The sequence below is a fragment of the Tyto alba genome, unplaced genomic scaffold (genome assembly GCF_018691265.1).
Source record: "Tyto alba isolate M040663 unplaced genomic scaffold, T.alba_DEE_v4.0 Super-Scaffold_1, whole genome shotgun sequence".
NCBI lineage: Eukaryota > Metazoa > Chordata > Aves > Strigiformes > Tytonidae > Tyto > Tyto alba.
The window spans coordinates 21,755,360-21,769,592 of record NW_024881261.1 but is presented as its reverse complement, the minus strand read 5'-3'; the positions used below and the strand labels follow the sequence as shown (position 1 = coordinate 21,769,592).

Below are 14,233 nucleotides of genomic sequence, written 5' to 3'. Positions count from 1 at the left end.
AAAAAAATTGAGCATGTGGTGTGAATATAGAGTGTGGTGGTCAAAGCACCCCTTAAACTACCACTCTGGGTCAGGGCAGCTGCAGCTGAAAAAGCAACGCTCTGGGTAGGCAGCCTTCCTTCCCATCACTGTTATCCTAAAATCATCAGATTACAGCAAAGACTATCTGAGGCAATCAGATGGGTGACTAACAAAACCTACTGCTGAAGAGAAGCAGCCTTCCAGAAGAGCACTGCTCTTCACCCAGTTGGGAAACTTCAGCGCAGTCACTGTCTAATAAGGAAGGTTGAGGTTTTTGTGTGTCTGAATGAGCTGAATGCCAGCAGCTGCGTAAGAACTAAATTTACCACCGCAGTCCCAGGAACGCCTGCATTTTCTGCTAAAATAAAATCTCTGGGCCATTAGCCTATTGGAATAGAAGCTTTTCCACTTAACTGAAGACATTTACTCATTCTCTTTCCGCAACTCCAGTTCCAGTAAAATCCTGCTTGGTTTCAGAATTTTTTATGGAAACATACACACATCAGCTCAAAAGTACAATATTATGCAAGTAGTATTAAACAATTCACTTCACTGGGTTCCTCTGCCACTCGTATTTATTCCCATGAAACAGAAAATGAACTGCAGCTGTCAGTGCTGGCTGACCTACACTGGGGACTGTACTGCATTCCCGCACACATGCTGACATAGCGTTTTCTAAAGTTTATTTCCCAAGGGGAAAGAGTTATAAATAAGTCTCATATTCACAGTAAGTCTCCTGCCCTTCATTCTCTAGAGCTTTGAGCGAGGGTGGTTTTTTGTCACAGGAAATTGCATCAAAGTTTTCAGAAAAAGTGTATTAGGTTATAATGATTTGCTTCTGTCAAACTGCCTTTAAGTTGACCCCCACCAAAGCTAGATTTCAAAAGCTCAGTCTCAATCTTCTCTATGCTCACTGCTCTACACATTCAGTATCTGCAGAAACCAGACTGGATGTCTATGAAATCTGCAGCTGTTTTAGAAGATAATAGAGTTTCTAAAAATACATTTTGTATTTTTTTAAAAAAATAACTTTTTAAAAGCCACAAAGAACCACTACATTATTAAAGCCATTTTTCTATACCTTCCGAAAATACATACAGTCAGACCTCTAAGGAGGCTGTTTCCCCTTAGGGTCAACACTTGTAATTGAGTGAGAAGATGAAGCAGTAAAAGAAGGGCTTCACCATGGGCTCTAAAATCCATCAGAGAGGATTTACTTAGGGGGCTAGGAACCTCAGTTTGCAAGCTTTTATGCCTTGGGCATCACACTGACAGTGTTTGCTGATCCCATTACAACAAGTTCTGATCTAGAACTGGAACTTCTCAGTCCACACACCCCCTCCCCCGAATCTATTTCTGATTGCTCTTAGTTTTGAAAATACAAAAGATAAAATTATCCCTAAAAGTAAGTATTGTCCTTCCAGTTTGAAATGACCACTGAAGCATTTTCCAGGAGATTACAGAGTAAGTAACTGCTGCTTTGGAAATCCATTTTTCTTAAAGGCCAAACCCCAGGCAAGAAATATTGCCTATCTGGACACTACAAAATGTCAAAATTCTTCCTGAGATTTTAGTTTTAAAGGGGCCTTTCAGAAAACATCCAGCAAAAAAAGAGAAATACCAGATAATGTGCAAGCATTGTCTAAAAGATGAAATAGATTATTTGGCCAGATATGCACTCTGAGGAAAGGTGGGAGTGCAAGAGGGAAGGATTAGGTGCTGCTGAGCTGCATGTTGGAGTGCAAGCAGTGGGATTGCTGAAACAGTAGCATGGGATAAGGATGCAACCTGCAAGAACAACTGGACTGTGAACTGAAATACAGAGACTTAGAAGCATGAAGACTCAAAACAGAACATCCTGGTCTACATTCAGACTCCCTCTTATTGGAGATTCACTATTTTGGGTTTCAATACAGACATTTACTGAAGATGAGCAAGCCCAATGTAAATTTGCAAGGAAAAGCTAAGGATTAGACATGGTTTTACATCATGTCTTTTTCATTCTAACTCTTTGCTTCCCTGTCACCATTCCATACGTAAGTGCTTTGTTTTGAGGAGGTTACAAATGTCACTGTGTTTTCACAGGCACCCAGGAGGAAATTAATCAATGGGATTAAATAATTTGTTAGGTCAGACAAGATTTGAGACTGGTGAACAGGGATTCCTGCAACGAAACAAGCGTCGTGAACAATGGGAACCAACCCGGAGGAAAATGCAGGAAGGGTAGCCACTTAAAAACTGATCAAAAGGTACAGTTCACCCCATAGTTATGACAGCTACCTATTAATCTCACATATTAATTTTTAATAATCCTCAAAATAAGGAGATGGGAATATTTAAATATCAGGTCTGGAAAAAGCCTGTGGCCTTTTGGACATGCTCCTGGCAGGCTTCAAGTAAGCTTCCCTTGCAAACTCTTGTTCAGCATGTGGAAGGGGAGAAAACATCTCCTGTCTAGAGAAAAGCAGCTGGACAAACCTGTTCCGGTCACTTAAAACTCAAGGGTCCAAAAAAGCAAAGTAGTGAAATAGGCAGTCTTATCCTGCACCTAAGAACTAAGTAGCACAGCAGAGAGGTAAACTACAAAAGCAAGAGTTCAAAGGGACAAGTGGACAATTCTCTATGAACACACTCAGAAAAAGTAACACTTTTCTTGCAAGTTTCCTTGATATCATCTGCTGCTAGTACCCTAGAGGACAGAATGGATAACATCAAAAAGAGGATGTAAAATTGGAAGAACTTCTCTTAATACAAACATGCATTTAGATAACACCCAAATCGTCACTGAAAATAAGGCTGTACCACAGGGTCAAAACTCTAGCACACAATGAATGTGCTTCTTGTATAGCATATTTCCTCTAAAACAGTATTCCCTCTCCAAAGGAAAATGCTCCAGTTGTTCAGTCCTGAACAGCACTAGGGAACAGCTCAAAATAAGCTGAACAAGATGATATCCAAAATGAACCATAAGAGGGACACAATGAGGCTAGTTTGCTATTTATTGCCTCTTACAAAATACACTCCTGGAGTTTGACATAAGTATACTGAAGTAGGCAAATGAGGCGGTCACTTGGCAGAGGAAAAACCTGAGGCACAGGGAAATTATGCTGCCCTGAGTGAAATTCACCCCTACTTGTCCTACTCTTACACACGGTGTCACTCAGTGTCACTCTTTGTCATAGCCAGCAGCTGTGTCCTGTTACAGGCACATGGCTGAATAGTGGATGTGGCTTGCACAGGACGAGTTTCACATACAGTGAAGCTGTGCCAAAGCAAGGAGAACATGACAGAGATCTCTCCCTTCCATTCTCAGTTGTAGAATGTAAATCTCCAAGCTGGATCTTTTCAGGGCATTGATTTTCACATGGAGTGTCAGACTTTGGGATCTGTCTGAAGAGCTGCCTCCCAGAGCCCACCACCTGGCAAAGCACTAACTACACCTTAGTTAAGTGCTTCCTCCAAGTCAGAATAGTCTCATTCACCCCACCAGTCTTCTTTCAGAAACTTTTCTATTTGTCCCTACTACTAATCCCAAATTCTCCTTGCACTTCCCTGGCCATACAATGGTCTTTAGATCTCTAAGCATGGTGGTCCAGGAGATGCAGAAGGTGCTCCAAAACACCCTCATTCCCATGCAAGGAGGCAAGCAAACTGACGGTAATAAAACCAATAAATTAACATTCAAAGATGCCTACTTTTTTTTTTTTTTTTTTTTTTTTTTTTTTTTTTGGTTACAGGTGAGGCAACACAGCATAAGGAATCTACAGGCTTTTCCAAAAAAAGCTGAGACTTGGGATTTGCTGGGATTTGGGGATTCAAGATTAAAAAACACTAATTTGGACCATAGTTGTGTGAGAAGTTCTCATCTAGGTACTTTGATATTTAAATTTTTCCAGCCTTTGGCACACATGGAAACCCTGCTGCCCATGATCCCAAGCACATGGGCATAACTGCAGCATAGTGGAACTGAAGAGGATTACATTTCAGGAGGGACATGTTTTGGTGTGAGACTAGAGGCTTAAGGGGGATTAAAAGATAGGAGCTGCTTCCCAGGGTGAAAATCAGTAAAGCCCACATATAAGCTCTGCGTATAAGTAAGCATTGCTTTGTATCCTTCAGCAGCAGAGATACAGTGAGCAGAACAGCAAACGAACCAGTGACCACATCAGCTGCAGCCACCTCCACCGTCCCTAGCACCATCTTAACTCACGTCATGCCCACATTTACTGTCTCCTTGTGCCTTTTATCACCCTTGTTTGTTCTTAGCTGCTAATCTTCCCACATGAACAAGCCCTTTTCTCCTGTCTCTCTGGTATTATCTATATTGTCTTTCTCTGTATCATTCCCCATCACCACTGGAAAACAATTTGGAAATATCTTAATTCAGTGCAGGAAAAGGATGTTGGGGTGCTATATAAAGGAGAATGATTTCCATATCAAGAAACTAGAATGCATAGAAATATAGTTGTCTTCATAAGATCTAATCCTGGGTACAAATGGGAACTCCTGTAAGCTTTAGAAAAAAGGACAGCAATAATTTTTAAATCCAGGAGGATTTTATTTTTCTTCTAGATAACAGGTGGAGCATTAGATTTGGCTTCCAGTTCAATACGCCCTTACAACAAATACTTAGAGAAGTGCTGGTTTTATTCCCTGAAATATATAAACTCATTAACATGAGTTACAAATGCTGGAGTGCCTAGCACGACTGAAACATCCTATCTGAATGTAATTCAGAAACCAGAAAACTGTGCCAAATTTAACTGACGCTTTCAAGAAGGAACAGAATTCAGGAGCAGGGCTGTGTGGTGCTAAGCATTGTAACATGTGGCAAAAGGCTTCAGAAAACTTATAATCCAATAGAAGAATATTTAAAGATGATTACAGCAACCTAACAACAGATGCTAAGAGGTATGGATATTTGTGTATTGAGTAAAAGCTGTCAGGCATATTTACAACAAATTTATTAAAATATGTACACATATATATACATACATATTTAAAAAAATAAACCCCCTACAAACTACATTCTGGTTTCATTTAATGGAAAGAATTTGCACTAGACAGGGATGAATGCCAAGGGCTATAGTAAGCTGAGACAAAGAAACTCTCTCAAAAGAGAAGTCCTGCAAGCATCATCTGAATTTTAATGACAGCATAGTTGATTTCATTTGTATCACAGACAGCATCAAAGAAGTGCAAAGGTTAGGTTGACCACTGAGCCAGGGCTGGGGAACCAAGAGGTGCACTTTCTGTAGTCAGATCTTCATGGCCTTGGATACTAAACCTTCCCAAAGCTCAGTTGCTAAGAATGGGACAGAAAGTCAGAGATCACCTCTGAAAAGTGCTGACAGGTAAAATCGGTTCATATCTATAAATGGTAAAGAAGTGGACAACTTGCAAAAATGCTTGTGTTACAATAAGCATACATAAATTTTATTCCCACTGCTGTTCAGGAGCTCACATTCCCTCCTTGTTAAATTCACACTTCCTGATATTACAGATGCTCTGTTTGCATTTCAAATATATCTGTGTTCACCTTTCTTTTTCTTGCAGTGAAAAGCATGTTGACATCTTCCCTGTAGTCAGACATGCGAGAAGGCTTCTACTCGTGCTTCCACAAAACAAATGCACTTGATACATGGCATGGCAGAAGTGAAAATTCTTTTAAATAAAAAGCAGAAGAGCAGAAAGGGGAAAGGATGATAGAGCAAGTAATAAACCATATAATCTGCAATACAACTGAGGAAGAGAAAAACAAAAGAAACAATCCTCCTCTCTCCCTAATTTCTTGTTTTGGTTGTTTAATGGCAAGATGACTCTTACATTTCTTTGTTGAATTTGGGATGAGAAATGTAGGTCTTCTGACGAGAGACAATTTGCAGGAACCATTAACAGTTTGAAGCATCAAGAAAAAGTGGACCGAAGGGCCTGCTTCACATATTTCTTCATGGGCTAGGGGAGAATAGCTAATGTCAAAGAAGAATGAGGAATTCCCTTTCCAACTGTACGCACCCAAGAAATGTCCTTGGCCCTGTTGTACTTTGCCCACTTTCAGGATAATGGACTGCAGAAATTAAACTGTTAATATCAATCCTACAGCTGTTGCATCTCAGAAATCCTTTGACAAAAGAACCTCAGCTCCCAACAGTAAGTCTCTTCCAGTTGTCATCTGCCATAATATTATAGTGATTTTGTGGAATACAGTTTCCTGATTAAAAGACATCAAAATGTCTTTTGAAAAAATAAGAGACAAAAAACTGCTTCTGAGTCAGATTATCACTGCATTTACCTAGCTTAATTTTTCTATGGCATTATATGAATTTGGCCTCTGTTCTATTTGTTTTTTAAAAAAGCTACCTTTGTTATATTTCTTGAATTATCACACACATTGCTTTATGCCTGTTCCTCTCCACCCAGGACAGCTAGCTACATTGTATGCTAGATAACCTGGAGATAGTTTCAGTCTTTCCTCTAAAAGGGTTTTGCTCCAGTATAGCTTAGGGAAACATAGAAGGAAAAGAATGGTTTATAGAAATGGTTAATTCATCTTGCAATGAGCTAGAATTCTCAATATGCATAACACTGGTGCTTACAGCTTATTAGGAGGACTGATGTCCTCTTATTTTTAAACCACACTGTGTACGTTAAAGGCTACTTTACTTAGGAATTGGCTTGATCCTGGCACCCCTCTTCAACTCCCTTTTACATTTATCACAGCATTTTTTTGGCAGAAGAGAAAATGCCCAATACCTAATAGCTTGGGTAGGTTTGTAATTTGTTTAAATGTTGCAGGTATGCCATGAAAAATCATGGCGCAAAAGCAACTTATACCCACACAAAACTCCCTGACTCTTACAGCCAGTGTTAGTTTTCCAATCAAAATAAGCTTTATGGACAGACAGATCTTTTTTAGTTTTTTTTTTTTTGCCTGTCTACAGTGTATTTGCCATTTGAGTACAGGTATTGTGGCAAATCATGTGCCTTCGAAGTACAGCTCAAGTTTTTAGCTCTCTTACCTTTACAGCCTTAAGAAAAGACTGATAAAAACTCTTTTGATTGTGAAAATGCTTCCAGTTGAAGTATAGAGGCAGACTGAAACAGCTGGTCAAGTGGGGGCAAGCCATTCAGCTGAAATGCTGATGTGGCAATGATGGAGGATAGTAACAATAACTTGTCACCAAAGTACTTTAGGGTAGATGAAAAACAACAGGGACAGTTACAGACCACTGCCCTTCTGAAAACAGCAGCTCCCAAGCCTTCCCATATACGAAGCCATTTCAGGGATATTGACTGCAGCTAGGCTCATTGTTTTTAATTTAAGAGCTTCTGTCCAACTGTAATAACTACAACACACTATAGGACAGGTTATCACTAAGTCAGCTCCTACTCTGGCCCTTGATCATTACCTGAGAAATGGGAAGCCAACAAAAGTCAGGAGACTAATTTGACTTGAAACAAGGGATATTTTTAGGGAGAATAATGCACGGTCAGTGCTCTCATGAAGACCAGAGTGGGTTCAGGGCCACAATTATGGGAGAAGGAAGTATTAAAACAAAAAAATTAGGAAAAGCATAGCTCTTGAATAAATCAGACAGAGAAAACACAGATTATTACTCTAACCATGATGGCCCAGCCTCGATTTGAAAGCAGAGTTGGTGCCTCAAATAGCCTAAGGTATTACACCTGGTTCTTCAAACTAATCTGACCCCTCTGAGACAGACAAATACTTCCTTGGGGAAGATCATTGTCACATTTCAGAGTCCTAATGTTAACCACTGACTGTCAATGGAGATAAAACAAGCACCCCAATGAGTCATAAAACACTAATTTTCCATTAGACAGCAAGAGAGAAACTGTTGACAAGAAACAACAACAAAATTAGCTGTTAACAGAAACCAGATGGAATGGCAAAAACTATTCAAAGAAAACTATTAACTTAATAACACAAGAAAGAAATAACAGTGTGTAGTAACCACAAAATGTCTCAGTATGGAGATCAACCAACCATTAAGGTCAACACAAGGGAGCTTAAATTGGTTGTTTTTGAGATTGCTTCCTGTTACACTAGGTTAAGCTGGGAACTTGAAGTTGAATTAGAAAGAAAGGGAAAAAAGATCCCCAAACAAGAGAAACACAAAAACCCATGCTGACAGCAGCCCAGCTGCCCAACAGAAGGTGCAGAAACCAGGCCCTGGAAGAATATTTTAAAGCCATTTCTTCCTCTTCCCAACATTCTCCTGCTACCTCAGTTCCACCTTCTCTTGAACTGAAGAGCTTCAGATTCAATTTTACAAAAAAAAAAAAAAAAAAAAAAAAAGGGCAAAAGATTCATGGGTCTCCACAGTCCACACTAGGACCTAGTATAACGTTTGTCTAGGAATGTGCCAATTCAAGTCAGGAGATTGTCACTGAAGCACCACTGGCTCTGCTGCTCAGAATCCAAACTGTCCACCACTTTTTAAACAACTACAATTGAGTTTCATCAACCTCTGATACACAAAAAAAACCCATGACTCAAGTTTCAAAATCATGAAATTAGCTTAAAATTCGTAAAACATGTGCATACATCCCCAATCACAGATGCCAAGTACACCAAAATACGCATGATAAAAATAAGCTAGCAACACTGCCTAGTAACTGAAAGAAACAGGAAGAAAATCTTAAACATACATGTTTCGAGCATTAGATTAAAAAAAAAAGAAAAAAAGAATAAGATTAAAAAAAAAAAAAAAAAGGAATATTTACCTTCATAACTTTCCTTTCAGTTATATGCTGGACAGATGCATGGGTATGGTGCTTCCACGCTCAATCTAGAATCACAAAATTACCATTTCTTTTAACATAATCATCTCATTATTTCAGCACTACTGTTTAGATTTTGCTTTTGAAAGTGTTACATTTCAGGAAGAACTAACAATATGCTGGTTTTTTTGGCTAGGGGATGGGGATAGTGATTTGGGTTTTTTTGTGTGGTTGGGTATTTTTCTTTACCGGGACTGAAATTCAGGTGTTTTTTTTCTCCACCAAATGAGGCTGCCATTCACAGAGGCAAGGCTGAGATTATCACCTAGCTAGTAGAGCCAATAGGTTGAAGTCTTTCTGTCCTTTGCCACAAGGCAAAATGCAGAAAGAATGGATGAGGGTAGGGCAGCGGTGTGGGGGTGTATAATCTCTGTAGTCTTTTAGCCCTGAATTACTTAATTGACAAAAGAGAAAAATCACCCTCTTGTAGTGCTTTTCTACATTACTTCGCCTCCCCTGAGACAATACGATTTTTGGAGCACAACCTATGTCTTTAGGCACTTCTGGACAGCTTTACAGTACCCTTCTGGTGTATGCAGATAACAACAAAATAAGAGAACATGGAAGAAAGAGCATCTGTGGATATGCTTTACCCAGCTGTATGATGAAAGGCTTGAGTTGAGCTCTTCAGATTTCCTCATAGCTAGCCTCATAAAGAAAGTACATTAATTTATTTCAAACAAAAATTATTCACTACCAAGTAGGAGACAAAGTTCAGGACAATGGTATTTTAACTCATTTCAAGAAGGGCAGCTCCCAGTCAGACTTTACAGAGCCTGTGAAGACATACTAGGAGAGACAACTGCTACCTCCTTCAAATCCATTGTGGAACTGCTCTTGTGAGAAGCTAAATCAACTTTAGCGAGAGAAAAAGGTGACATGAACCTCACAGGTTTTGCTCCTAAGAGAGGCAGAGGAACTTTACAACAAAGGTCTTCAGAGACCAACTTTTCCTCAGCCAATTTGACTCATTAAAGCCTATTTTCTGAGATGACTGACAAAGGCATTGTTTGCTTGGCTGTTCTTGATCATCTTGGTTTAAGCCATAGCAGGTTCCCACACACCTACAACAGCCATGAAGCAAATACAATTAGCAGCACAATTTATTTGGTGAGCTTGAAGTCAAGGTAATAAAGTAGTACCAGCAAAGTCCCTAATTATGGCTTTGTCTTTCATCCATGTACATCAGACAGATGGGGAAGGGTTGTTGCTAAAAAGAAATGTATGGATTCTAAAACATGTTACAAAAGAGTATTTTTATCAAATGCAGCCATAAGAAAGAAATGCATAGCTTTAGCAGCAAGTGGAAAGAATCTGTAAGTGAAAACAACATTCCCAGAACTAGTGATGCTTAACAAAAATTAAATCCTGATGTCAAAAACACATCAAGAAGAGACATGAAAGGGAAGGAGAGCAAGCCACAAAGACATCAAAAAAGAGAGGAGGTGGGAAGAACAACATAATCTGAAATTCTTTCTGTTCTTCACAGATTTATGATTGTTCAAGATCTAGACAGAAAAGGTTTTTCTTTTTTGTTTTTTTTCTTTTTTTCATCTCTTGTTTTTCGCAGCAATTCAATGTGATAGTAACTTAGCAAAGTTTAGCTCTGCTCTGTAGCTCTGACCAAATTGTCTATTGACAATTGCCAATTTTTGCCCTTCTCCAAGTGCTCCTCTAACATTGTTGTGCCGTGGTAAGGTTTGTCCTTTGAGAATGACTCGTTTCTATTGTAGCTGACAGGACTCCTGCTCTTCCAAAACCTTTGTAGTCCTTTCACATGGCACAGAGTCAGGAATCCGTGTGGCATGCAAAACATTGTTAACAAATACAAAAATCTTTAGGAAAAAAACACCAACCAAACAAACAAAACAAAGGAAAAGAGTCAAGATTTTTTCCAAATGAAGTTTAGATACATGAAGTTACCAAAAATTTAGCACAATCATATTAGGTAAATAAGCCAGGAGATTTTTATTTATTTATTTATTTTAAAAGACAAGTGAACTAAGTTTAAAATATTTGTCAGATATATAATTTTAGCTTTAAGTGAATACTTGATTGTTGTATCTATCTGCACACAGATGTTTGGTCAAGAAGATATTTCTAAAATCAACAGTAATTGGTCTTGAAATCCTAAAAGTAGCCTCTCCCCAAAGCTAAGGGTTCATGGAATATAGTTCAGTTCATCACCACATAGCATCACCTCTTGCTTAGAAGTGCTTTAGTAACAGGGGAGTGGAAGATGAGTAGTGCAACAGCAGTTTCTAGCAAAGGTACCAAGAAATATTCACGAAAATACAGATCAAGGCAGCCAACCTCTATACTGGGCAAATTTATTGAATCATTCTCTAGCAGTCTAATGAATAAATCTTACATACTGCGGCTTTTGTAAATGAAAGGTATTCCACAAATTAAATAGTTTGGGATTTTTTTTCCCTCTTCCCTTGAAAGCATCACTAAGAGCATAGACTCTAAACTGTTTTAGAATGGGATTTTGTCAAATTATTTCTGTAAACCAGGTGGTGTAGGCTGACTACTTCTATGTTTTCTAAGGTACCATAGACAGAAGGAAAGGCTATCATATGGTAAATATATGACTAAAGATTAGGAGAGGGTTTTTTTGTTTTTGTTGTTTTTTTATTATTTTAAAATAAAATCAGTTTTCACAGCAGAAGGAAGTCACCAGTGGAGTGTCACAGGGAGAGAGTTAATACTAAACAACCTGAAAAGCAAGATTAATAATGAGGTGGCAAAATTTGCTTCCTGTACAGCTTCCTGTCATTAACCATAACAAGGTGTAGAACCACCTGATTGTACCAGCTAGTAAACAGCAGATGATATGCAGGCTTGATAAGTGTCAGCTGACGATCTGCATTTTACATATGCAAGGCTGGGGTCCAGGTACTTAGGGATACAATCTTCAGGTTATAAAATTAATTTTACAGAAACATCATCTCAGTGCTTGATAGTGGAATAAAAACCCCCAAGTGTTTGTAATTATTAAGGAAAGGGAAGAAAACAAACCAGGAAATCACTATCTTCTACAAACCCAGAAATGCCCTTTTAAATACTGTGTTCAGTTCTCATCCCACAGAAATCAAACAAGAGTTACTAAGACTGAAAAGGATACAAAAAGGGTAATGGGTGACGAATGTATGAGAGGTTTCCATTACAATACATTACTAAATAAACTATGGGGCTCTTCAGCATGGAAAACAGATAACAGAATCACCACAGTCATGAATAAAATAACTAGAAAACAGTCTCCCATCTCTCCAGTAAAAAGAACACGAAACATCTGATGAAATGAGCATTTTAGAACAAAAAAGATGCCATTTTTTGCACAATCTATTGTTAACGGTGGAACACTTTGCCTCAGGTGGTTTTAGATGATCCATTTTATTTGGGTTCAGAACAAGCTATTGGAGATATTAGGGGAACAGGAATCTCTTGAGAACTATTAAATACAAATACAGAAGAGTCCTTGAGCTATAAATCAGTGATGACTGGGAGAGCTTTCTGGGGAGTCATCATTATATGGTTGATGATATGCCTACTTTTAGACATATTACATAATTACATGCCTGTTTTTACACTAGTCCCTAAGTGTCTCCTGTTGCACACTGCCACAAAGTGCTTTGGTCCAAGCTGGTACAGCAGTTCTTACACTCTCAATTCTAGCTATGATCTTAACTTTGTTGACAACTTTAGCATTCCTGTTATCATGAGCATAACGAACTGTTTGGGTCTGTGAGTCAGTTCTCAATAATCATCATTCGTGAGATATGTACTTAGTGCTGAAAGGCTCAAAACCCCCATTATTTCATATTCCTGTGTAGGAGACTATTCTCTCCAGAAAATTAATTTAGACATTAGTAAAAAATAAGCAAATCAGAAAAACGGCAATGTGTGACAAGAAGGGAGCAGGAGAAAAAAAAAGATGCCACCAGTGCCTCAAATACTTATAGAGCAGGGATACAGTCAGATAAAACTACCCTAGGATGACCCTATAAAGAGGACTGTGCTCCCCTCTGCATGATGATAAAACAAAAACAGATTCCCCAAATCCCAATCTGCAATAGTTGCTGTCAGTTCCTTTCTAACCTCCATTTTCTCAGTGCTCTCAAGCTGCCAGCCTTCACTAGCTTCACACAAACTCCTCTGGAAGCACAGGAAAGGCACAATGGCTAAAGCTCTCTGCAGAGTTCAACATGTAGGTGGTCTGACTCTGAGAAGTCTAACTGGCCTACCTGTATTCATGATTCTGTATCTAAATCCAAGGTCATATGCATCTGTATGCCAACATCTACAAACTGTGTTGAAATGTCTTTCTGTTAGATTTAAACTCAGATTTTGTGTGCGTCTACAGTCATCTCATTTCAAGATTGTTCTCTAAACACTGCTGAAAGGCAAATACTCAGCTAGAGAGCTCCAAAGCACAACTGCAATACACACTACCATTTGTTGTACACAAAACCTTGCAAACATCAAAACACTACTTACCTCCAACCTGTTCATTTGCTGTTACTTTAATATGAATGCACCAATAATCCAGACCAAACCAGAGCTGTACAGCCAAGATAGCCCATCACTGAGCCTGGTGCCCAAGACTTGTTCAGAGGGAGGTGGTGTGCAGGTTCGCACATCTCTACTCTAGTGTGCTGATACAACTTTTGGATTGAGCTTGTCTGTATTAGCAGTCAACTCCTAATTTACCTAACTTGCAGTCTATCCATGGAGATGCACATGGTTACCTAATATCCCTCTGTCTCCACCAAATCTTACATAGGGTCACATCCCTACTGGAAGCTTTGTATTTCTGTCTGCCCTGCAGTCATTCCCAGGAGGCAGGAGAGGATGGAAAACACAGTTTCAGTTGTTTCTGCTCAGGTATCAGTGTAATCTGTGCCTTTTGAACAATGAGACTCAGAGGTTTGAGGAGCTGTGGTTGGGGGGAAACAGTCTCTATCCATCCTTTGTGATCCTCACTTGTCACCAGTAGCCAAGACATGCCCATGATGAAGTAGCCAAATCCATCATGGTGTTGAGGCTGAAGCACAAGAAGATGATGGCACCCGTTGGCCCTCCTCCACCAGCTCAAGGTGCAGAGATCTCCAGCATGGCATGCTGCACTTCAAGGAGGTGCAGAAGATCCTCCTTCTTGCAGCCCCATTGTTGTTTCACCCCCAGCCACATCCATGGGAAGAGGCCAGACACTGTCCCTCCCCACACTTGGCAAAGGAGGAGGCAGAAGGCCACTCCACTCTGGGGGAAGAGATAGCCACAAAACTGTGGGGAGCTGGCTGACACTGAGAAAAAGCTAGATGGCATAGGGCAGGCTACAAAATGGACATCACGAACACATGAACACACGATAATATACGCTCCAAATCGATTTTACATCATTTGC

General features: G+C 39.4%; 1 protein-coding gene across 5 annotated transcripts in view; it reads right to left on the bottom strand.

The window, feature by feature from the left end:
• Positions 1–14,233, bottom strand: part of MARCHF8 (membrane associated ring-CH-type finger 8) — a 97,628-nt gene that overhangs the window by 37,363 nt on the left and 46,032 nt on the right. The window contains exon 2 of one of the 5 annotated variants that reach the window (XM_032982189.2): positions 8,770–8,834. The exons of the other annotated variants lie outside the window; for them this stretch is intronic. Coding sequence (XP_032838080.1) covers positions 8,770–8,775 — 6 coding nt within the window. The 5' untranslated portion in view covers positions 8,776–8,834. The remainder of the gene's footprint in view (positions 1–8,769; positions 8,835–14,233) is intronic. 5 annotated transcript variants of the gene reach the window in all.